Consider the following 26761-nt stretch of genomic DNA (forward strand, 5'->3'; position numbering starts at 1 on the left):
AGCCAGACATACACTTACCGGCCACTTTATTAGGTACACCTTGCGAGTACCGGGTTGGATCCCCATTTGCCTTCAGAACTGCCTTCACTCTTCATAGCATAGATTCAACAAGGTGTTGGAAACATTCCTCATATATTTTGGTCCATAGTGACATGATAGCATCATGCAGTTGCTGGAGATTTGTCTGCTGCACATCCATGAGGAGAATCTCCCATTCCACCGCACCCCAAAGGTGCTCTACTAGATGAGATGTGGTGAGTGTGGAGGCCATTGGAGTACAGTGACCTCATTGTCATGGTGAAGAAACCAGTGGTGAGATGATTTGAGCTTTGTGACATGGTGCATTATCCTGCTGGAAGGAGCCATCAGAAGATGGGCACACTGTAGTCATAAAGGGATAGACATGGCTAGCAACAATACAGGCAGTGGCATTTAAACAATGCTCAATTGGTACTAAGGGGCCCAAAGTGTGCCAAGAAAATATCCCCCACACCATTACACCACCAAGTACCTCTATGGGGCAGCGGATGTCAGCGGTGATATGTTTGCTGACACCCACTGCTCTCTGATCTGATGTGGTCCGTGAAATCCAGATGGATGGAAACCCTTTTTTCTATCCGTCTGGAGGATCGGATGAAAACGGACAGGTGGTCCGTTTTCATCTGATCTCCCATAGAGATAGAGGAGAGCGGGGCTCTGACAGCTCCGTCTCTGCGAAGCAAGCCGAGACGGACCTGTCACCCGCCTGCTCATCGGGGATCGGCGGATCGATGCCCGCACAGCAAAAAAGGAGTCCGCCAGCCTGGGGCAGAAAGCCCCTTTGAAAGGACCCTTTGGGCTCCACTCTGCAGCATGCTGCCAAGGGACAGGCTTTTGTGCTTAGGCTGTGGCTGTTTTCTATAGAAACTCAACTGTAACGCTTTGAGCATATTTTTCACCTGAAGGTTTTCATTGGGGCTTTCAGAACCCCTAAATGGAAAATCAACTCTTTGGAAAATGCAATACTGTAGTGTTAAAGTCAATTGAGATGCGTATAGAGCAATCAACCAATCCGGAAACAGGTACTTTTAATTTCTGGTTACTTTTTCCAATAAAATGTTAACATAAGTGATTGCATTTTTTTAGGACAATTTATATTTAGTGTTGCCATCAAACTTTTCACTAAATGTGATATCTGCTATTCCAATTTCTGTTATATGCTGAACTTGTATTACTCATCAGTACACATTAATGCAGAAAGTGACAACCTTGGTTAAATGCTTTAATGCTGACCTTAAGGCTCCGTTCACATCTCAGGCAGAATCGCCTTGAATCGCGGGACACCTAGATGTGAATGGAGCCTTAGTTAAACTGTCACTTCCTTGATAATTCTTTCAAAAAATAGCCCTGACGAAGGGTGATTTTTGGCCCCTAAAACGCGTTGGTGCCTTTTGTTTTCCTGTTGTCACTTGTAATACCAATAAAAGACTTTAGAATCCATGTTTATTTTTCCAGGCGAGGAGGTTGATAGACAGATGTGCCGAGATGCCATCTACCCCATCCCCATTGCTTGTGACGTCCCGTGTCCTAGAGACTGCGTCCTCAGCTCATGGTCTGAATGGTCATCCTGTTCACACACCTGCTCCGGGAAGACCACCGAAGGAAGACAAACAAGAAACCGAGCTATCCTTGCCTATCCCGGTGATGGTAAGTCTATCACAGCTGTTTTTTTTTTAAAGAAAACTACTAATAATGTTCAAAGCTGAACTCAGGTTGATCTTAAAACTGAACTCCAGGCCAAAAAAAAAATTTAATTTTAAATATATTTTTTAATAGTCACAAAACATTGTAAATCTACTTGGTCTGCACCAGATGCCTTTAAAACCCAGTGACATCATCACTGTGATGTATATAGCCTGTGCAGGGAGCAGACTGTGGGAGGGACCCAATAGGCCCCACCCACCACCTGTTGCCTGCAAAAAACTACAGTAGGGGTTGGAGACAAGACCAGTCACCTTGCACAAGTAGATAGAGAAGCAGTGACCAGTCTTTATTACAGGAAGCTCCTGCATAGAAGTCTCACACTGGATTACTGCACAGATCTGGAAGAAAAACACAAAGCACACCAAGTTTCAGATAAGAATACACATTCATTTTGTATTTGCACAATTATTGTTTATCCCAGTGGCATTTCTGGTTCTACAATCACTTGCAAAGCAGAAAGCACACTGGTGGTGAATGATTACATACTGCAAGCCAACAGGCTCTACTCTATTGTAGAGCTTGATTAGTCTTATGCCTCGTACACACGCATCGATAGTTGGCCGTGAATTTTCGGCCAACGTCCGATCGGCCGATTTTCGGCTTGTTAGTATGATGCTTTCGACAACCAACTCCGACTTTTCGGCCAAAAAAATCTGGTGTGCAGGCAATAAAATTTTTGTTGGCCGTCAACAGAACGGCCGATTTTCCGTCAGTCAGTAGAGATTTCGGCAGACAGAAATCTGATGAGCAAGACTGGGCATGCTCAGAGAAGAAAAAACACTCAGAAAGTAAACCAGAACATGACATCACTTCTGAAGTTGGTTTTTGTTGGCCGAGAAAATTCGTGTGCAGTCTAGAGCACATTTCAACCAACACAACAACACTGGACAAAAGACGGTCGATCGGTCGGCCGATAATCGTTGCGTGTGTACGAGGCATAACACGTTTCAGGCACTGGGAGCTGTAGGAGGGAGGTGTTTAGTCTAGAGGAGAGCACAGGAAGCAGTAAAGTGATGCTCCATAGTTCAGCATGCAGGCAGCTTTTGGAAGGGAGCAGCGTGCTGCATTAACACACACGCAGTCCAGATGCATTAGAAGGAACTTGTATTGTAGTAGTAGTATTGTAGTAGTAGAGTATAACAGTTCACAACAAGCCCAGGTAGGAAGGCAGCCTGACCTGAAACACTCATGGATGGACAGCAGATTGTAGCAGAGCAGATCTCGGCCGAACTGACAACATCTGTCTAGAGGGGCGGAATGTGGCTTGGCAGCTCCGTGCCAAAGTAGGGAGGTTTCCAGGAAGAGTGGTAGATTCCTAGGCTTTCTCTACTCATCTGGAACCTTTCCCTGCACTACCAACATGCTTAAAGCGTGCCAAGCCTGGGAGCCAGGGTCTTAAATAGATTCTGCCTCACCCAAGATTGACGCCAGAGTCACATAGCCTGTTGGCATCCAGCCACATTGCTGCCCCAGTGACCCAGAAAACAATAGAGGAACTAGGTTCCTCTTGACTTCCTCTCCTTCTGCACTGTCGCTGCAGTTGCGTGCCACCTACAGTGGAGAAAATAGACTGCACCTGCCTACAAGCTGACCCAGGAAGCTGTAATAGCTGTAGATCAGAAAAATCAGACTGAAGTCAGAACTCCTAAGTTTTGCTTTGTTTTGAATCAGTGGCCTGGAAAGTACTGATGCCATTGAATTTGCATGACCATTGGCAGCCAAGGAACCAGTGATGTTGATGGGTCCATAATAAAAGCCCACTGGAGCAGTGTTGGCCTGTCCATTGGGGGTTCAGGGGCGCCGCCCCCTCTATCCATGCGTCCGGCCCCCTAATCTACATGCAGGGCGCCGGATGCATGGATTCCAATTGTTTTTTTTTTCTTTAAGCACCTGATAAGAGCCAGTGGCTGTAATAGGCTTCATAAAAGGGTGGGCTCGGGGCGCAGAGCACTGCGCCCCGAGCCCACCCAGTTGTGTGACAATAGCGAATGAATATTTGCTATTGTCACACGGATCCTCCTCCAGGCCAATCGGGGAGCAGGTCCTGAGACCCGTTTCCCGATTGGCCAAAGGAGAAGCCATGCCATTGGCCAAGGAGGAGAAGAAGGAGGAGGAGGGAGGAGACGCGGGAGACTGAGGGGGAAACCGCCGCCGCTGCTGCCTGCCCTCCAGATGTTCAGGGTGAGTGAGGCGGTGACCGGGGGGGGTATGGTGTGCGGGCTGGTGTGGTCCGGGGGGGGTATATGTGGTCCCTTTGCCGCCCCCCCAGCCCATGGAGCACAAGCCACCACTGCTGCACTGGAGTATGTTGCATGTGTGCACCAATACTTTTTTTAACTTTATTCAACTTTACAATCATTTAATGTTTGCAAAATAACATGTGCGCAAATAAGAGCAAAAATGCAACCTGTCCCATCAGTGTGAATTGAAACAATAGGATATTAGGAAATTAGCCTTGTTTATGTATTGGTACTTCATTGGGCAATACTACCCTATAGAGCCCAATGGGGCTGGTGGGAAGGAGCCCCAGCAAAACCAATAAGAGAGTTTATTTCATTTTACCAGAATATATATTGTTTTGTGATTTCCTCTCCAGCATGCTGTCCCATTGAGAATATTGCTGTCTTTTTCTTGGAAAGTCACATTAGAATATTCCTGCAGGTTTTTCCAATTGGTGTTTTTTTTTTTTCTTCTTCTTTTTTGTGCGTAGTCAAAAATGAAATTAATTTATAAGGAATTTTCAGTGCCCGGGGACTTCTCAGCCAAGAAGGAAAGATGATTCTTGTGAAATGACTTTTTGTCCCCAGAGCTCCAGTCAATCTGCACACGAGTCTATCTCCCCTGACATTCCCTGTTCAGGAAATAAATAATTTAATCCGGTGACATTTTGCCGAAAGGATTTTGCTGTGTCGTTAGGAAGTGTGTCCATATTTTATCATATACACGTCTCCTATCTCATTTTTACAACATTAAAAAAAACATATAAATGGACCTTTTTATTTAATACGGTAAAGAGCAATTTGACCGGTGCAGTAAGCCGTAGCAACCAATTGGCATCCATCTTTTAAATACTTAACCACGTCTGGACCGGACGATTTTCCTCCTTAATGACCAGGCCGTTTTTTGCGATTCGGCACTGCGTTACTTTAGGCTCCATTCACACCTGGGCGTTTTTGAGTGTTTTTCAGCTCCAAAAACGCTCAAAAAAAAAAACGTTCCAAAACGCCCAACAAGTAAAACCCCATTCATTTAAATGGCCCCCGTTCACATCTGAGCGTTTTGCAAAACGCCTGTAGCTGAAAAAAGTACATGAGCTTCTTTTTGGGCTGATTACCAGCGTTTTTGATAGATGTCAATGCCTGCCTCCAAAAACGCCTGAAAATCGCTGTAAAAATTGCGGTAAAATGCTACGCTCAAGTGTGAATGCAGCCTTAACGGACAATTGCGCGGTCGTGTGACGCTGTACCTAAAAAAAGTGATGTTTTGTTTTTCCCACAAATAGAGCTTTCTTTTGGTGGTACTTGATCACCTCTGCTATTTATTTATAAACAAATTTGCGCTATAAATAAATAAGAGCAGCAATTCTGAATGAGGCCCCGTTCACATAGCAGCGACGCTACTTCCCGGGGGGCGACCTCCGAGGTCGCGGCGCGCTGCTCGCCCCGCGACCTCGGAGCGGCCGGCATGGACTTCATAACATTGAAGTCTATGACGGTCGCTCCGGGTCGGCCCAAAGAAGCTCCGGACCCTTTTTCTAAGTCGGAGCGACTTGTGTCGCTCCTATTAGAACGGGTCCACAGCTTCTCTATGGAAGGCGACCTACGGCGACCTGTGAGGTGACCAGGTCGCCTCACAGGTCGCCCCAGTGTGAACGGGGACTAAGAAAAAAAAAACAATATTTTTCACTTTCTGCTATATAACATTCCCAATAAAGATAATTTAAAAATCAAATTTTTTCATCCTTTTAGGCCAATAAGCGTATTTTGATTGGTTTGCGCAAAAGTTATCGCCTCTACAAACTAGTGGAAAGATTTATGTCATTTTTATTTTTATTTTTTTAATAGTAATGGCGGTGACCAGCTATTTTTAGCGGGACTGACTGGGACATTACGGGGGACAGATCGGACACCTAACTGACATTTTTGACACTTTTGGTGGACCAATGACATTACTACAGTAATCAGTGCTAAAAATATGCACTGTTACTGTAGAAATTACACTGGCAGGGAAGGGGTTAACCCAGCGGTGATCAAAGGGTTAAATTGGAGCCTAGGGGAGTGTTTTCTAACTGTGAGGGGTTTATGGAATCAACACAGAGACTTGTGTTCCTAAATAGGAGGAACACAGGAGCTCTGCATTGATTCCTGAGAGAACAACGGTCTGCTGTATTTAAAACAGCAGACCGCCCCCAGGACAGGAACGTATATCGACGGCGACTGGTCGGCAAGTGGTTAAAGTGCATCTAAACCTAAGAACAAGAATGTAATATGTTGAAGCTCACCAGTCCTTAGAGGAGGTGGCTGCAATAGTTTTCTTTTTCAGGCATTTTTATCCTTTATTTTCACTTGGTGATCCTGCCAGTAACACACTTCTTATCCTAGAATGACAACACCCACTTACTATACTGTATTGATGGGGAGGTGCCCTGTAGTCCACATAGAGAGTGCACAAAACCATTAAATATAAAAACTCAAATACTAATAAAGTTGGACAATTAAGTTTTCTTTGCCGCTTATTAGTCATCCCTTGCATAGATGAAATGCGTAGACGTGGTCTCCTTGGGACATGTATATGCTTTGCTGGAGGATTAACTGCCCTTATAGCTGCTGACTTGCTGATATACAGACAAGTTATTCCTTCTATACTTCCTTGACAGCAGGGGAGATTTCGGTCCGGTTTGGACACTCAGCCTCTCCACTGCCATCAGCATTGGGGCTACTATTCAGAACCCCAGTCTTCTATGGATCCTTTGACCCTGTGGACCTCAGACCTTCATTTATAACTATACAGGCTTTTTCCTGCTAAGGTCGTATTAGTCCCTATAACACAAGCATTTTGGGGATTCTTGGTGACTCAAATCGTTTTTATCCATGGACTAACAAATTTTGTCCACTGCACACAGCATTTTCAAATGCAGAAACAAAGAAGGGATTTGATATTACCATGTAAATCTATTGTGAATTAAACTTGCTGGACCATGATGAAGCATCTTCAGCGAAACGCGTTGATCCAGCAGTAGATTCATTTATGTATCTCCCTCTCGGGAAAATTGTACCTTCATATATACTTTGATTATGCATATTTATGTAAAATAATATGTTATTATTCTTTTGATGTATTAATACATTTTTGATACTTTCTTTTAAAATTACTCTTTATGAAATCTAAGATTCTTGCTAGGCACAAGTAAATCCCCATTTCCCAGATATGCTTGGTTTTGCTCGCTCTCTGTCCAGTCCCCTTTTCCCACACTTCCCTTGCATATCTGGACCTTCTGCCCTTACCATATCCTTCTAGGGGACGGTGCCATTATTATTATTTGTTGGTGGCCAATTTCTCCCCACACAATCTCCAAGTAATTTTTCTCCTTCACTGATGTACACTGATGAGGCACTGATATGCTGCACTAATGGGCACTGATAGGCGGCATTGATGAGCACTGATAGGCGTCACTGATGAGCATTGATAGGCGGCACTGATGGACACTGAGAGGTGGCACTGATGGGCACTGATAGGCAATTGAAGGGCAGCACTGATGAGCACTGACAGGAGGCACTGATGGACACTGATGGGCAGCACAGAAGATGAGAAAGGCACTGACTGGCAACACTATTGGCACTGATGGTGGGCACTGTGGGCACTGTAGGCACTGTTTTTGAGCTTTTCTGTAATCAGGGCACTGATCAGTAGAAAAAAATTATATATATATATACAGTGGGTACGGAAAGTATTCAGACCCCCTTAAATTTTTCACTCTTTGTTATATTGCAGCCATTTGCTAAAATCATTTAGGTTCATTCTTCTTCCTCATGAATGTACACATAGCACCCCATACTGACAGAAAAACACAGAATTGTTGACATTGTTGCAGATTTATTAAAAAAGAAAAACTGAAATATCACATGGTCCTAAGTATTCAGACCCTTTGCTCATTATTTAGTAGAAGCCCCCTTTTGATCTAATACAGCCAGGAGTCTTTTTGGGAAAGATGCAACAAGTCTTTCACACCTGGATTTGGGGATCCTCTGCCATTCCTCCTTGCAGATCCTCTCCAGTTCTGTCAGGTTGGATGGTAAACGTTGGTGGACAGCCATTTTTAGGTCTCTCCAGAGATGCTCAATTGGGTTTAAGTCAGGGCTCTGGCTGGGCCATTCAAGAACAGTCACAGAGTTGTTGTGAAGCCACTCCTTCGTTATTTTAGCTGTGTTCTTAGGGTCATTGTCTTGTTGGAAGGTAAACCTTCGGCCCAGTCTGAGGTCCAGAGCACTCTGGAGAAGGTTTTTGTCCAGGATATCCCTGTACTTGGCCGCATTCATCTTTCCCTCGATTGCAACCAGTCGTCCTGTCCCTGCAGCTGAAAAACACCCCCACAGCATGATGCTGCCACCACCATGCTTCACTGTTGGGACTGTATTGGACAGGTGATGAGCAGTGCCTGGTTTTCTCCACACATACCGCTTAGAATTAAGGCCAAAAAATTCTATTTTGGTCTCATCAGACCAGAGAATCTTATTTCTCACCATCTTGGAGTCCTTCAGGTGTTTTTTAGCAAACTCCATGCGGGCTTTCATGTGTCTTACACTGAGGAGAGGCTTCCGTCGGGCCACTCTGCCATAAAGCCCCGACTGGTGGAGGGCTGCAGTGATGGTTGACTTTCTACAACTTTCTCCCATCTCCTGACTGCATCTCTGGAGCTCAGCCACAGTGATCTTTGGGTTCTTCTTTACCTCTCTCACCAAGGCTCTTCTCCCCCGATAGCTCAGTTTGGCCGGACGGCCAGCTCTAGGAAGGGTTCTGGTCGTCCCAAACGTCTTCCATTTGAGGATTTTGGAGGCCACTGTGCTCTTAGGAACCTTAAGTGCAGCAGAAATCTTTTTGTAACCTTGACCAGATCTGTGCCTTGCCACAATTCTGTCTCTGAGCTCTTCAGGCAGTTCCTTTGACCTCATGATTCTTATTTGCTCTGACATGCATTGTGATCTGGAAGGTCTTATATAGACAGGTGTGTGGCTTTCCTAATCAAGTCCAATCAGTATAATCAAACACAGCTGGACTCAAATGAAGGTGTAGAACCATCTCAAGGATGATCAGAAGAAATGGAAAGCACCTGAGTTAAATATATGAGTGTCACAGCAAAGGGTCTGAATACTTAGGACCATGTGATATTTCAGTTTTTCTTTTTTAATAAATCTGCAACAATGTCAACAATTCTTTTTTTTTCTGTCAGTATGGGGTGCTATGTGTACATTCATGAGGAAGAAGAATGAACTTGATTTTAGCAAATGGCTGCAATATAACAAAGAGTGAAAAATTTAAGGGGGTCTGAATACTTTCCGTACCCACTGTATATTTTTTTTTTTTTTTTTCATAATTATAATTGTTGTGTATTACAAAAAATAAAAAAAAACCGCAGAGGTGATTTAATGCCACCAAAAAAAAGCTCTATTTGTGAGAAATAAATGAAATACATTTTAATTCAGTGTTGCATGACTGTACAATTGTCAGATAAAATAACACATTGCCGTACCACAAAAAATGGTCTGGTTATGAAGGGGGGTAAATCTTTCGTATGATTAATCTTGTGTTTTTACTGCCCCCCCCCCCCCCCCCAACTACAAGTGTAAATGAGCCCTTAGTGTTATGCAACAGGGAGATCTATTACTGGTAGGATCCCCAGATAAGAATCTTTGCGAGAGATTCATAAAGTATGATTTACTTAAAGTGGAACTTTAGGAAAAAATTAAAAATGAGCGGACTGGCAGAAGTTTTCATGCTGAAGAGAAATGCTTTGTCTCTTCTGCATTAAAGGAGTTGTAAAGGCAGAAGGTTTTTATCTTACTTCGATAAAAAGCCTTCTGTGTGTAGCAGCCCCCCTAATACTTACTTGAGCCCCATCTCAGTCCAGCGATGTCCACCAGTCCGTTGGCCATCCGGGACTCTCCCTCCTGATTGGCTGAGACACAGAAATGGTGCCATTGGCTCCCACAGCTGTCAATCAGGAGAGAGGGGGTTGGGCTGAACGGCAGCTTTGTGTCTGAATGGACATACGGAGCTGCAGCTCAGCTCGGGTGCCCCCATAGCAAGCTGCTTGCTGTGGGGACACTCACAAGGAGAGAGGGGCCAGGAGCAGCAACGAGGGACCCAAGAAGAGGAGGATCCGGGCTGCTCTGTGCAAAATTGCTACACAGAGCAGGTAAGTATATCATGTTTGTTATTTTTTGATTTTTATTTTTTTTTTTTAAAAATTAGACTTTACAATCACTTTAAAGTTACTTACCTGCCTGTCCGCCCCTGTACAGTGAGCAGCGGACTGTACAAATTCGGCAATGTGGAATCTGATTGAACTCCCCTGCATGCGTGGGGGCGATGTCATCCCCATCCGGGCCAATATATCTTCCAATAAATTTTTATTAGGTTTTTTTAGAAAGAAACCTTCCAATAGGAAATAATCAAAGGAAATAATACCAGGTCCAGTTTTACAATGGAATATCCGATGGAGCACCCGGCCAATATAAGATCGAGACCCAAAAGCTGGGCCGCCCCAAATATGTCAGCGGTTGGCTGGGAAGCTCGGGGGTGGTGCATCGCTGGACCCGAGGTGAGTATAGTTAACTGTACACAGTGAGCCAGTATGCCAAATATACTCCTAACATTCTACGAGGAGGTGAGCTGTGAGCTAAATAGGGGGAGACCAGTGGATGTGGTGTACTTGGATTTCGCTAAGGCGTTTGATACAGTTCCCCATAAGCGCTTAATTTATAAAATAAGGTCTGCAGGTATCGACAGCAGGGTTTGCTCTTGGATACGGAACTGGCTAAAAGGGCGTGTCCAAAGGGTGGTAATAAACAGCGCATACTCAGACTGGTCTGAGGTGGTAAGCGGGGTGCCCCAGGGCTCAGTCCTGGGACCAACCTTGTTCAATTTATTCATAAACAGCATTGAGGACGGGATCGGTAGTTCTATATCAGTTTTTGCAGATGACACAAAATTGGCCAGGGCAATAACAGCACAGCATGAAGCAGATATCTTACAGAATGACCTGGACAAAATTACAGAGTGGACAACGACTTGGCAAATGAGGTTTAACGTGGAGAAGTGTAAGGTTTTGCACTTGGGGACTAGAAACATAAAAACACAATACACGTTAGGAGGGGAACCCTTGTGGGGAATCAAAAATGGAGAAAGATCTGGGAGTCTTGGTTGATGATAGACTAGGCAACAGCATGCATAAAGCAAGCAGAATATTAGCATGCATAAAGAAAGGGATGTATTCCAGAGATAAGACTATAATCCTTCCACTTTATAATCCTCTGGTCCGACCGCATCTGGAGTATTCTGTCCAGTTCTGGTCACCAGTCCTCAGGAGGGATGTGTTGGAGCTGGAGAGAGTCCAGAGAAGGGCAAACTAAACTAATTAGGGGATTGGAGGACCTTAAATATGAAGAGCGTCTGCAATCGCTTGATTTATTCTCCCTGGAGAAGAGACGTCTGAGGGGGGACATGATAGCAATTTTTAAATATCTCAATGGGGATCTCAGCTTAGAAAAAAAGCTATTCAGTCGAAGGGATTGCATGAGGACTCGAGGGCATACAATGCGATTAGAGGAGAAGCGTTTTAACCTCAGGCAACGTGGGGGGTTCTTTACTGGTAGGGCTACAAGATTGTGGAATTCTCTACCACAAGAGGTGGTTTGAGCGGGAAGTATGGTGGCTTTCAAAAGACTCTTAGACGTACATCTCAAGAATCAGAACATTCAGGGGTATGTGAGATGATTACGGCCACACACACCTACACAGGTTGAACTGGATGGACTATTGTATTTATTCAACCTCACCTACTATGTAACTATGTACTGAAATATAGATTTGGGGTTTTAATTTACTTTAGGAAAAGTGACAGTTGCATTTCGGTAATTCTCCATTGTCACATGGCCCTAAGCAATGTCTGCCTGTGTGTAGCGTGGAGCCTTGTATAGGCTCTGGGGAAAATCTAACCGCTGACAGCTGAATTCCTCTGTAAAATCCTTTTCATTCTTCACCCTGAAAGATTAATGATCAGTCTAAGGCCCCTTTCACACATGCTGTCCGTTTGTCCGTTTTTCATCCATCCGTTGACGGATGAAAAACGGACATCAATGCATCTCTATGTAAAAACGGATGACAACAGATGATCATCAGTTAACATCCGTTTTCATCCACTTCCGTCAATGTCCGTTTTTTTGAACGGATGAATGCCCTATTTTTCATCCGTCAAAAAAACGGATCGGACGAAAAACGGATGACAACAGATGAAAAACGGATGTTAACTGATGACAACGGATGAAAAACTGATGACAACGGATGACAACGGATGAAAAACGGACGACAATGGATGAAAAACGGATGAAAAACGGATAACAACTGATGAAAAACGGATGAAAAACAGATAACAACTGACGAAAAACGGATGACAACTGACGAAAAACGGATGAAAAACGGATGAAAAACGGATGAAAAACTGATACATTTGACGTGGCTGAACTGATGAACTGAACGGACTGTATGTGTGAACGGGGCCTAATGTCAGGTGAAGGAGGTGCAAACCTGTAAGAAGAAACTGAAATGTGATGTCAAGTCGGCTGTGAAGATTCTCATTTATCCAGGTCATGGTATAGCTGGTAGTATTCCGTCACATTCATCTGGACTTGTCCTGTAAAATTAAAGACCTTTAGAAAGCTTCTCCAAGTCACTTCTTAAGTCCCAATGAAGGATGGGAAGATACCCCAGTATTTATTTCACACAAGTATCATAGAAACCTTTATCCAATACTAATGGAAGGTGCGACGTTTGTAGCACTGCCCCCTAGAGGACTGCTGGATATAACACTTTCTGGATTCCTCTGGGTTACCCGTAGCAGAAACTTATCACTTTAAGTCCTTGGCTCAGTCAATAATAAGTCCAGGGGATGTTGTTTTGTAGTTTTTAGAACTGGGATAGGAGAAGGGATGAGTGGGATACTCCAACTAATAACTATTCACGGTATTGAGGACAACTGACGTTAGGATGCGGCAAGGCCGCTGCTTCACTCTGCCACTGAAGTGAAGATATTGTAAGTGTTCTTGCTTGCAATTTCTTCAGGGTTCTAAACTTGGCACCCCCTTTCTCTCTCACTGCCTGTGTGTTGAGTCCCGTCCACTGACTCTATCCTCTGGAGTGGTCCCTTTCCCGGGCAAATTCCTCTGTACTCAGACACACTGTTTTTCCACAGTCACTGTTTACTCCAACTCCACCAGTCAGCTTTCTTGGGCCTCTGGATTCAGCCACACACTCTGGTTCACCAGGCCGACTGCCTGTGACCACCATCCTCAGCTACAGAAGGAGAGACAGCCATCACCCTCCTTCCGGTACCTGGCTTCCAGCCCAAAGACCCCCTGCCTTATGTGCTCTTGGCTTTTATACCCTATCCCATGATGCACCACTCTTTGTGCCAAACCCATGGGATAGAAATCAAAGCCTGTGTGTCATTGGCTGGGTTTCCTCCACTGTCCAATGTATCTCTCCATTGGATACAGTGGGGACACTCCCTCAGCCCACATATATCACACATTGAACACATGGAGCAGGCCTAACTAACAGATCCTGATCCCTGTGAAGCAGGGAGCACAGAGATTTTGCCTGCTGCTCTGCTGTTAAGCAGACAGAGCCAAAAACGATTCTGTCTATCCAGCACCTGACTAGGAGGGTGCTACACGTTGATGGCCCAAGAAAAGGATGGGAGGTGTGAAAGTTATTCTAATTACATAAGTCTATCCTTCAGCCATGTGAATAGCAGGGTTAAGACCTATGCAGACTTCCTCACACTAAGGATGGCATTTTGTATCTAAAACAATGGGGTCCCTCACTCACCTCCTATCTAGTTCTTTGAGAAAATGCAAAGCCTTCTCTGAATGGCACCTGTGCTCAGCGGCCAACCTCCTGTGTTCACAATGTAGTAGGGCAGCACGGGACGAAATTTAGTGATTCATTGGAGTATCGGTGCCTTCTACAGTGATTTCCAGCTTCTAGTGGGATCCAAAACATATGGTATATACATAGTTACGTTAGTCCAAGCTGCATCAATGTAACTATAAAAAAAAAATGCCATACCTGGAATTCTTTAACTCCTTCCCGCTCAGCCTATTGTAATATGAAAGCCTGGCCAGAAGCCCTATTATCCTGGGAGGATGTCATATGATATTGTCCCAGGATCGCTCCTGCGCGATCTGTCACCTGCTGTGTCCACCGGACATTGCCTACAGGGCCAGGACAAGGGGTGGGCAGGAGGCGAAGATACCCTGGGCACTGTGATATCATGTGAAGTAGTGGGGGTTCCACAAGGAGATTGGGGGGGAGATGATTTGTGTTGGAAGGGGGTATTTGGGGGGGTGTATTGTTCTAGGAGGGGATGTTAGGACTAGAGTGCTAAGAGTGGTGAGGGTGATTTGTGTTTTGACGGGGGGAAGAGGGGAAGAGGATTTGTGCTAGGATGAAAGATTTGGCGGGGAATTCGTTCTAGGAGGGGGGAGTTGAAGTGGAGGGAAGATGATGTGTACTTGAAGGGGAAATGTTAGGTGTAGAGGATTTGTGCTGGGAGGGGGTGCATTTTTTGAACTAGGGGCATTTAAGGGATTGGGGGGGGGGGGGTAAAGATTTGTGCGAAGCAGGGGAATTTTAGCAGGGGGGCAAATTTGTACTGGGAGGAGAGGGAATTTATGCTTAGGGAGTAAGCATGCAGATTAGTGCTCAGTGTTTTTGTGGGGGATTTTTTTCTGACACATAATGTTCATTCTTTTAGGGGTAGGGGGGGGGCACAGTTTGGCATGTTCGCCCTGGGCTCTAGATGACCTTGTCCCGGCACTGACAGCCGCTAACAGATCACTGTACCAGTCCACTGCCGGTACCATGTGATCGCTGTGGTTGATTACAGCAGATCAAATGACAATTGTACACAATAAATGGCTATTTATTTTATTCTAATCATAGCATATTGGGATTTTTATAGTGCTAAAACACAATTTTTTCTTTAAAAAAATAAATTTTATTATACACACAATAAAAACATGTTAAAAGTACATTATCCATATACAACAAAACATCACAGTTAGTTGCTTCTTCTATATAGGCTACACTGTTGTTCCTCAGCATGTTTAACCGAAAACAGCTTCTTCGGGAGGAGTGTTGCCCAATTATTTTATATATGGGCAACACCCTCCAGAAAAAGGCGTTGTTGGTGAAACATGTAGGAGAATAAAAAACTCCCCATGGCTCTTACAAATTACCTTGAACTGTCTTTTTGTTTAAAAAAGGGGGTCATTTGGGGGATTTTTGTACTGTCCTGGCATTTTCAACCTCATGAAATGAGATCAGTACATCGGGATTAATACATTTTTAGATATATATCTCTAAACTCTGTGAACTCTATAACTTTCCTACAGACTAAATAAGATACACCAATTTGGGTAATTTCCACCACATAAATGTAGCAGTACAGTATACATTTTTGCCTAAGAGCCCATTCACACTAGCATGACTTGTGAGGCGACTTGTGTTGCCCCAGGTCGCTTGACATAACAAAAGCAATGTTAATCAATCAGTCCCGTCTTAATTGGCACTACTGCGTCGCTCCGACTTCATAAAAGGGTCCTGTACTACTTTGAGGCGACCTGTGCGCCTCCTTATCTTAATTGACACGACTTGTTATCAGACTTTCCAGGAAGAAGAAAGAGATTAGCCAGGCATTCCCCACAGACAAAGTCGCCTGTCTCTTCAAAGTAGTGCACAAGTCTCTTCCAAGTCTCTTCCAAGTCTCTAAACAAGTCTCTTCAAGTCACGGGGCGACTTTCTGGTCGTGGTAGTGTGAACCAGCTCTTAATGTATAAAGAAAGATTTTTTTTTTTAAAAGTTATAACAGAAACGAAGAAAGATACATTTTCTTTAACATTCTCAGTCTTTTTTAGAGCCCATTCACACTAGCGCGACTTGTGAGGCAACTTGTGTTGCCCCAGGTAGCTTGACATAACAAAAGCAATGTTAATCAATCAGTGCCGTCTTAATTGGCACTACTGAAGTCGCTCCGACTTCAGAAAAGGGTCCTGTACTACTTTGAGGCGACCTGTGATCCGACTGTCCCATATACTTCAATGGGAGTTGCCTCCTTATCTTAATTGACACGACTTGTTATCAGACTTTCCAGGAAGAAGAAAGAGATTAGCCAGGCATTTCCCACAGACAAAGTCGCCTGTCTCTTCAAAGTAGTGCACAAGTCTCTTCCAAGTCTCTTCCAAGTCTCTTCCAAGTCTCTTCCAAGTCTCTTCCAAGTCTCTTCCAAGTCTCTAAACAAGTCTCTAAACAAGTCTCTAAACAAGTCTCTTCAAGTCACGGGGCGACTTTCTGGTAGTGGTAGTGTGAACCAGCACTTAGTTTATTTAGCAAAAAAATAAAAAAACCCAGTGGTGATTAACCACTTTACCTCCGCTCACATGGAGGCCACTGCGGCAAAGTGCCGCGATCCCGTCCAGCGACGTAGACCTACGTCGCTGGACTCCGCCCCTTGTGGGCGGCGCTCGCGTGCCGCCGCAGGCTCGCTCGCGCTGTGTTCATTCACAGCGGGAGTCGGGCCAGCGGAGGAGCAGCGGCGATTGCCGCTGCTCTGCCCCGATCGTCGGGGATCGAGTCTGGAGATCCGCCCGCTGTGTGTAAACACAGAGGGCGGATCTCCATAGTGACAGGGACTGACAGATCGGAGTGTTCAGCATAGCTGGACATCCGATCTGTCCTTCTGTCACACAGTCACCTCCCCCCCCACACGTCAGTAATCACCAGGCATACATTAACCCCTCCCTCTCCAATAAAATTAACCCCTTCCCTGCCAGTGTCATTTTTACAGTAACAGTGCATATATATAGCACTGATTACTGTAGAAATGTCACCGGTACCCCCAAAAGTGTCAAAAATGTCAGTCAAGGGTCCGATCTGTCCGCAATGTCGCAGTCCCGCAAAAAAAATCGCAGATCACCGCCATTACGCGTTAAAAAAAAAACACCAAAAATGACAGAAATCTTTCCCTTAGTTAGTAAACGCAATAACTTTTGCGCAAACCAATCAAAATACGCTTATTGCAATTTTTTTTACTAAACATAGGTAGCAGAAAACAAATTGGCCAAAAATTTAAAAAAAAATTGATTTTTACATTTTTTATGGGGGGAATTTCATATAAAAAAATGTGAAAAATATGGTTATTTTTTCAAAATAAACGCTCTTTTTTTGTTTATAGCGCAAAAAGTAAAAATCGCACAGGTGATCAAATACCACCAAAAGAAAGCTCTGTTTGTGGGAAAAAAAGGACGTAAATTTCGTTAGGGTACGGCGTTGCACGACCGCGCAATTGTCATTTAAAGTCGCACAGCGCCGAATCGCAAAAAGTGGCCTGGACGGAAGACAGCAAAATCCTCCGGTGGTAAAGTGGTTAAATACCACCAAAAGAAAGCTCTATTTGTGTGAGAAAAAAGGATAAAAATTTTCATATGGGTACGATAATGCATGATAGCGCAATTGTCATTCAAAATGCGACAGCGCTGACAACTGAAAATTGACCTGGGCAGGTAAAAGTGTCTGTCATTGAAGTGGTTAAAAACCTGACCTGATGGGGAAATAATGGGGTAAACTAGGGGCCAAATTACTAACCACCAAGTCACCATTCAGTCTTTCTCCTTATTTGTCCAAGTGTTGTATTGTGCCTTATGGCTTCAATCCATGCCACAGGCCTCTTGCACACTAGGTGCTTAGCCCCTGTGCATGAGATCAGGGCCATCTTACCGAATGGGCACACTGAGCAGTTGCCCCGGGGCCCCACTTGCCTGGGGGGCCCCGCCTGCCCAGCGACCCAGCCCCACCCGTGCATTATTCCCAATTCCCGTGTGCATCCCGCCGCCAAACTTAGCAGGTAGCAAGAGTCGGCCCTGCGCTGCTATCAGGCCACTTGGGCTGGGGAGGGGGAGCTCACAACTGCAGGAATGCCTGTCCGCCTCCACGGAAACAGGCGCACACAGGACAGTCGAATGTGACTCCCGTCTGTGTGTGATTTCACTGGACCCAGGCGCCAAAATTGTAGCACCTTTTGCACTACGCCACCTTGTGGCCATTTTTCATATTTTTATCATTATACATTTTTATATCTTTTTCATCTCATAATACATGTTTACATATTTATTCCTTTATCATATTTCTATATTTTAGCACCTATTCGCACTTTATAGAATAAGCAGCGCCATCACCTCCATTCTCACTGCCAAACGTGGAAGCTGTCATTAGCCTGGCACTGCTGTACCAATAAATATAGCCTTATCGATAATTTGCATTTTTATTCTCGTGAGCCCCAGTGCACTGCATTGACCGGGGCCCTTTAATGCTCTTACGATGGCACTGCATGAGATCCCAATGTCTTTGTGTTGGCAGAAGGCATGGGTGTACTATCCAGCCCAACTGCTGGTCACCTATAAAACTCTACGACAGAGTGAAAGCTGCTGTGACTGCACTGTGCACCAAATGTTACTAACTTTTAGTGCAATATATGTCCATGCACGAATGCAAACTTTTTCTCTGAGTACATTCCCTCCCTGGCTGCATACCAACCAGCTGAGATAGCTTTCAGCTCCCCAGAGTTTTACAGGCTGCCAGTATTTGGGCTCAATGGTGTTCTTTCCATCGGGATCTCATGCACCCAGTGTGCATGACACCAAAGTGACATTTCATATATGAACACTGGTAGGCCAAATAACATCATCTGTGAAATCTCCCCAGCAGAGTTCCTAAATATTCTCCCCCACAAATATGCCAACTATGAAGCCAAGCATAGATGTCCTACATTTTCTGCTGATAAAAATGGTGGAACCAACTGGGGAAATGAGACTTTCTCACAATGGCCTCCCGTAGGTGGGTTCTTAATAGAATGGGCCAAACAAAGTAAAAGTTCTGCCCCAAACAGTAAACTTCATTGAATTCTATGGGAGCCGAACATGAGAAATCAAAAGTGCCCATTTTGAAATCTTATATGTAAGTAATTTGCCATAAAAGGAGTATGGAGGGCCGGGTACTGACCTCGTGGACATGTATCAATGCAAAAAATTTTTTTAAAAACAATATTTTTTTTTAGGAGCAGTCATTTTAATGATGCTTGAAGTGCAACAATAAAAATGAAAAATTACTTTAAATATAGTACCTGGGGGGTTACCTTAGTCTGCCTGTAAAGTGGCGCTTCTGTAGGATGTATAGAATCTGCTGCAGCAAAAATTACATTTCTAAAGAAAATAAAGCAAGTCAAATCACATTTAAATTGATTCCCGGTTGCGAAAGGCCGGCTATTGGAAAAAAAAACGGTCCATACCAGACCCTGCCTCAAACCCCCCCCCTTCCCCTCCCATGTTGATGGCATGTGGCCTTGCATGGTTCAGTGCATTGAAGGGCGTTCGGCGGGGCAAACTCCCGCCGAACACCCTGCGAATTCGGGTGTTCCTCAAATGGCGGGAAAAGCCAGTGTTTGGCCCAAACTCACAATCATTCGCCCAACCTTAGTTCCTAATATGAGTTTTAGCTGTACTGACCCTCTTGGTGACCAATGGGTATTTTTAACGATGGATTATTGTATACCTCTAAAAAATAAAAACAAATGCTCTTTTCACACTGATTTTTCTTGTTCTAGGAGGCACATCCTGCCCCGAGAGTAACGCATTGCAAGAGATCCGGAGCTGTAATGAACACCCATGTACCGTATACCACTGGCAGACAGGCCCCTTTGGACAATGTACAGAGGATGTTACGGTTTCGGTTTTTAACACTTCCAGTTGGAATGGAGAAGCAGCTTGCGCGGTTGGAATGCAGACAAGAAAAGTAATTTGTGTTCGGGTCAACGTTGGACAAGTTGGACCTAAAAAGTAAGGAGGATTTCTACAGAAACATTGACAACCATAGTTGGGGGGGGCTGTGGGAATTCTTGCACTTAATTAATAAAGAATAATAGACTTGCCTATCCTGGGGAAAATGCTGCTCTGAATTCCTTTCTGTAATGTGCAAATAACCAAAAAGCCTAAAGATTGGGTCACCTGATTTCACTACATCATCATTTCTCAGAAACATTCCGATGCACACCTTGGTGAAGTGTAAACCCTTAAGCTGAAACTCTATTCTTCACCCTGGTATAACAAAAACTCTACCAACATCCTACCGAACAACAGTATTTTCTTTTCTATTTCCATCAAGCTCCACCCCTGAGAATCAGGACTGTCCAATAAAACAAGTAAAATGCTGAGAGATGAAATGTTTCCTTTTTTCCTTCTTACATAGATGCCCCGAGAGCCTTCGCCCAGAGACCATGAGACCATGTTTGCTGCCGTGTCGAAAAGACTGCATCGTTACCCCTTATAGTGATTGGACACCGTGCCCAACTTCCTGCCAAGAAGAGAAAGGTCAGAGAGCTTTTGATTGAAACAATGGTAACAGTACCATGTTATAATACAATAATCAAAATTACAGCCTGCAAGGGTACAAGGACTTTCAGCTAAAGTGATCACTTTTTTGGCCCTCCCCCCAAACCCCTCCTCATCTGTGGTAGTTCCAAGTTCTCCTGGTCCTCCTGCTCCCACTGCAGAAACATCCATTCCCTGATCCCTCTGCAGGTACTGAACCCGGAAGTGGTGTTTGTTATGTCACGTCCGTGTTCACAGCTGTCATTCCTCAGCTAATGTAGTTGAGGATACAGCTAATCAAGGATGACCAATGCTTGATTAGCTGCGGTGGAAGGCAAAGTAGATATTGGGAGTCTAACAGACCCCTGATGTCTCCATAAAGATGACCTGGCACTTGCCCAATGCTATCACATAGAGAGATGGTTAGTCCCGTTGTAAAAGCAATAAAGTTGAAAATAAAAAAAGTAATGTAAAAACAAAAGGATTTCAATTAATAAAAATATATTTTTTAAAGCTCCCCCGTCACCCTCATACAAACCCCAATTCAAATGCTCAGCATAGGACAAATGCAGTGACCAGAAGTGGATGGCATACTCAAGATGTGGCTGGACCAGAATCTTATAAAGAGGCAGAATTATCGTTTTATCTCTGGAGTAAATCTCCTTTTTTATGCATGCTAATATTCAACTTGCTTTGCTTGCATCAGCTTGGCATTGCGTTCCATTGCTCAGTCTGTCATCTACTAGGAGCCCCAGATTTTTTTTCCATCCTTGATTCCCCAAATGCTTCTCCCCTAGTGAACAACTTGCGTTCATATTTTTAGCCACCAAATGCATTACTTTACATTTCTCACTATTAAACCTCTTTTGCCATGTAGTTGTCCACCCCTCTATTTTATTGAGGTTTTCTTGTAAGCTTTCTACAACTTGTTGTGAAGTTATCGCCCTGCTTAGCTCTGTTTTATCAGCAAACACTGAGATTAAACAAGTTATACCATCCTCTATATCATTTTTGAATAAATTAAACAGAATTGGTCCCAGGACAGATCCTTGGGGGACCCCACTTACCACTCCAGACCAGTCTATTTATCACCAGCCTTTGGACAATCCCCTGTAACCAGTTTCCAACCACAAACAATGCCTACAGACCCCAGTTTGTGGATTAAGGGTTTGTGGGGAACTGTATGGAATGCTTTTGCAAAATCCAGACACACCACATCCACCGGCCTTCCCTTATCTACATTACAGCTCACTTCCTTGTAGATCAGCCTTTCTCAACCTTTTCAACACAGAGGAACCCTTGAAATAAATTTCTGGTCTCGGGGAACCCCTGCTAAAAATTAAAAATCTACAACTCGTGACGCATTAGTGTGACAGTCAGTGGGAAGAATGCTCCTTACTCTTGTCGTCATTGGGAAGAATAACCCCCTTACAGACAGCTAAAAGGAACAATGGTGTCATTGGGAACTTATCTGATAGGAAGAAATTGCCAATTGCTTAACCACTTGCCGACTGCTCACTAGAGCTCTACTTCGGCAAAGCGGTTCGTTATCGTCTGGCGACGTAGACCTACGTCGCCAGACACTTCCCTTTCTCGGCGGCGCGCGCACCGCCGGAGGCTCGCTCCCGCTGTATTCAGTCACAGTGGGAGTCGAGCCAGGGGAGGAGCAGCGGCGATCGCCGCTGCTCTTCCCCGATCATCAGGGAAACGAGTGTGGAGATCCGCCTGCTTGTGTAAACACAAGCGGGCGGATCTCCTAAGTGACCGGCAGGGTCAGATTGCAGGGTTCAGCATAGCTGAACATGCTATCTGTCCCTGGCTCACTCAGTCACCTCCCCCCACACACGTTATTAAGCACCAGGCATACATTAACCCCTCCCTCTCCAATAAAATTAACCCCTTCCCTGCCAGTGTCATTTTTACAGTAACAGTGCATATATATAGCACTGATTACTGCAGTAATGTCACTGGTACCCCCAAAAGTGTCAAAAATGTCAGTCAAGGTTCCGATCTGTCCCCTGCAATGTCGCAGTCCCGCAAAAAAAATCGCAGTTCGCATTACAAAAAACACCAAAAATGACAGAAATCTTTCCCTTAGTTAGTAAACGCAATAACTTTTGCGCAAACCAATCAAAATACGCTTATTGTGATTTTTTTTACCAAACATAGGTAGCAGAAAACAAATTGGCCAAAAATTTAAAAAATTTTTGATTTTTACATTTTTTGGGGGGGAATTTCATATAAAAAAATGTGAAAAATATTGTTATTTTTTCAAAATGTACGCTTTTTTTTGTTTATAGCGCAAAAAGTAAAAATCGCACAGGTGATCAAGTACCACCAAAAGAAAGCTCTGTTTGTGGTAAAAAAAGGATGTGCATTTCGTTTTGTGTACGGCGTCGCACGACCGCGCAATTGTCAGTTAAAGTCGCACAGTGCCGAATCGCAAAAAGTGGCCTGGACGTAAGACAGCAAAATCCTCCGGTGGTAAAGTGGTTAAGGAACCCCTAGCAACCTCAGGAGGAACCCTGGCTGAGAAACCCTGTTGTAGAATGTTATCAGATTGGTCTGGCAAGAATGATGCTATATAAACCCATGCTGATTACTACTAATGATACTGTTTTTATCAGCAAATTCTTGGATATGGTCCCTTATCATCCCCTCCAATAGTTTACAAACTATTGATGTTAGGCTGACTGATCTGTAGCTTCCATGTATATCTCTTGGCCATTTTTTTAAATATTGGTACCACATTGGCTTTTTTTTTCCAATCAGCTGGTATTGTGTCTGCAGTAATATGTATTTAACATATTTTTTTCCCCTGAAAATATGCATTTGATAAATAGCTATGCCATTATTACACACTATAGAGGGATATGCTTTGTACGTATTTCTCCTAGCCACTTCTCCTAGCCTCCACCCGAGACTCCATGAACTCCCGGCACAGGTAGCCCCGAATCCCTATGGATCGGGGCACTTGAACCCGTATGGTTGGTCTCGCACCTCCATGTCATCCCCTCGGGGATGATCCGGCTTCTCGCACTGTGTCGGCGGCCTTCACTGGCACGTCCGCACGGTCTCTGGGGATGCGCTCTTGCTGCACGCAAGCGCCCTCCACGCCGTGTACGGACAATACCAGATAGCATCACGCAGCGCTCACTGCGCATGCGCGACTGCCTTTATAGGCCGGGGAACACTCTGAGCCTGCCAGTCTCTCTCTGACCGAGGGAGAAGGCGGACCCGGAGCCCTTATGCTGTGACCCTGCTTATTTCTACATCTAAACGTAAGTTTTACTTGGAGGAGAGCTTTCATAGATCTCTCCTACCAAGTTTCAAAGGACCACTCTGGAAACTTTTCTGAAAGTGGTCCAAATTACTCTCATGTTAAATGCACACATACCTTAATAAAATTACCTACTCTTGGCAACCTTAATATATTTACCTAGATTTCAGAAGCTACCCTGCGGAAGCCTTTTTCAATCCTATTTGGATCCCTGGACGGCTGGACCAGAATCTTCTGCCCAGCAAGTAATTATTATTACTTTACTCACCAGTCAATCTTTGGCTCCCCTTTTTTGTATACTCAGTCAACCACTTATTTCACCCTCACAGCATACTGTTCCTGCAGCTCCTGGAGGAACTCTGGGAAGGCTCAACTTTAGGAAGTGGACATATATCTAAAATGTATGTACTCATATATTGTGCGCTTTTTGCCTTACAATTATGGTTCTCTTCAAATTGCCATTACTTGATACCATATATCTCTTTGATTATTTTTAGAATCGGTGACAGATCCTTGATAAAGGCCATAGTTGGCCGAAACATGTCGGATTAACCGATTGGTTACCTCCTCTGCGTATATTCCGGTCCTTTGACATGAGAATCAGCAGAGCAGGATCACCAAATCAACTCAAGTCACATTATTGTCACTTGTTATCACATCTAAACTCTTCTTCTCTCACTGGCACAATGGGCCTTTACCCATTTTCACCATGAATGTTTGTAATTATAATTATACTTTGTAAATAAAAATTTTTACCTACTATATTACCTTCGATATCCCCTTTACTCCTGCCCTTAAAATCCCACCTTGACTTGAGGCACCACAAATACCACAAACATTTTTTTGGGATGGTGGCAGACACAACTATCGAACCTCCAGTAGATCCAAAACCCTATTCTCTAACCTACACCCCGGATGGATAACACATCCTAGTCCTCTCGGATCTCTGGAAATACTACAAACTTTACACAATTTATATATCACTGGTAGCTTAGCAGCAAGCACCAGACCTATATTATTCCAGGAAAATTCAGCTTTCACTGTGGGATTACCACAGTTCAAGATAAGCTTTCCTTTTTTCCTGTCCCCCTTATCCTTTTTCCCGCATCAGTGGAAAGGATGACAAACACAGAGGAAAAGAATGTGGGAGACCTGGTTGGCGACGAGTGGGAGACTCTTATGTCAGGCATCCAGACGAGTTTTAAAGTGAAGGAACAAACGGATTCCGACATCTTGGCACTATTCAGAACACTCCAAAAACACCTGGAGAGGAAGTCAGCACTACATTGGCACATTAAGACATTTGAACGATACATCAGTGAGAAAATCAATCCCGTGGGATTAAGAATTCAAATCTTTCCCACTATGGAAAACATAACAGCACAACTCAAAAAAGAATGGGAAGATCAATTAAATGAATGTTCACGGAATCTTATGATTCTTTTGCAAGAGGAATATCTCAGACAAATCAAAACTCTCGATTTAGACGTCAAAAAAACCTATGAACAATTGGCCCCCCTAAAAAAAGCACAATTGTATAGTGAGCAAGAGAACAAACTCAAATCCCATTTGGAGGAATATGGTAAAGATATTCTCAGGAAAAAAGAAAGAAAATACTGGCGTGACAAAAACGCCTTTGCACAAGGCAGGGCCTATAAATGGTCCAACCAACGTCCGAATCGCCGAAACCAATATGGAAGACCCAATGACAGAACAGGACAACCCCACTACTCCTCGGACTCCTCCTCACATACCTCAGGCACGGAACAGCATAAGAGTAGAAGAAGAGATGCCTCAAAACAACAGGTCCCTCAACCTATAACAAATGAGGGGAACACCCAAGGAACACAATCCCAAGATACAAACCAGACATCTCATACCCAAGATACACAATCAGGGGAATCAAGTGTGCCCCTTAGACCACATCAGATGTTTACAAGATCACACATCGACCCCAAACAACCGGGGGTTTTTTTAGGGAAAACAAATACCAAACCTCCAAAAAAACAGAACCCACCGGAGAAGAAACCGGAAGAAGAAAAACGGTGATAAATTTATCATCACACACACTTACTGACGACCAAAAGGAAGTCCTATCCCTGGGACTCTCTTTCTGTCCTAATACCAGCATTGATAGGTTTGAAACCATCAAGGACATAAACCTTTTTGCTAGAAATCTCCTGCTTAAAACCTTCTATCAAAAACAACCTCAAGCAACTCAAGCAACACCCACACTAACGGCAGCCGAATTCAGAGCCATTCGCGATCTAAACCTACTACTCCAAGAAAGCGATCTAGAAGATTGGGACGACCCAATAGAATCTGGCAAAGAACCTGATGGTGATGAACAAGAAATACCCCCTGATCAACCAACCTTCAAAAAAAGATCCAACAAATTTCCATCCCTAAATCTTAACCCTGCCATCGCACTGTTCGTGCGTCAAACCACCAAAGATATCGAATCAATTAAAGAAACAAGACATTCATCAAACCTAACTAAGAAACAAAGTCGAGCCCTCAAGGAACTCAGGGACAACGATGACATCATCATTAAACCCTCCGACAAGGGAGGGAATGTAGTAATCATGAGTAAGGAAAAATATAAAAACATGTGCCTCAACATACTATCTAACCAACAATGTTACAAAAAGATCCTACCTATAATGACTCAAACCTACGACCAACTATTCTACTCAAAAGTAGATAATGCTTTTAGAGTAGGCATCATATCCCAGACCCTATGGGAATATATCAGGACACCACATCCAAGAATACCTACAATGTATGCACTACCCAAATTACATAAAAATATGGATGACCCACCTGGGCGACCAATCATCTCGGGTAACGGCTGCATTTCTGAATCTATGAGTAAAGTGATAGATAGATATCTACGTCCTCATGTACAGGAATTATCTTCCTACACCCAAGACACTCTCCACCTCCTCAGGATACTTAACGACATCAGTATACCACAAGAAGCCTATCTAGTCACCATTGACGTGGAATCCTTGTATAATAATATCCCCCACAAGAAAGG

At 44.0% G+C, this 26761-nt stretch overlaps 1 protein-coding gene across 1 annotated transcript in view; it reads left to right on the forward strand.

The window, feature by feature from the left end:
- The window catches only part of THSD7A (thrombospondin type 1 domain containing 7A), a 518460-nt gene that overhangs the window by 352160 nt on the left and 139539 nt on the right, over nucleotides 1-26761 (forward strand). The window contains exons 9-11 of the mRNA XM_082258557.1: nucleotides 1495-1686; nucleotides 19679-19910; nucleotides 20320-20441. Coding sequence (XP_082114683.1) covers nucleotides 1495-1686; nucleotides 19679-19910; nucleotides 20320-20441 — 546 coding nt within the window. The remainder of the gene's footprint in view (nucleotides 1-1494; nucleotides 1687-19678; nucleotides 19911-20319; nucleotides 20442-26761) is intronic.

Source organism: Pelophylax lessonae (genome assembly GCF_965119305.1).
Source record: "Pelophylax lessonae genome assembly, chromosome: 5".
In the NCBI taxonomy this organism is placed as follows: domain Eukaryota; kingdom Metazoa; phylum Chordata; class Amphibia; order Anura; family Ranidae; genus Pelophylax; species Pelophylax lessonae.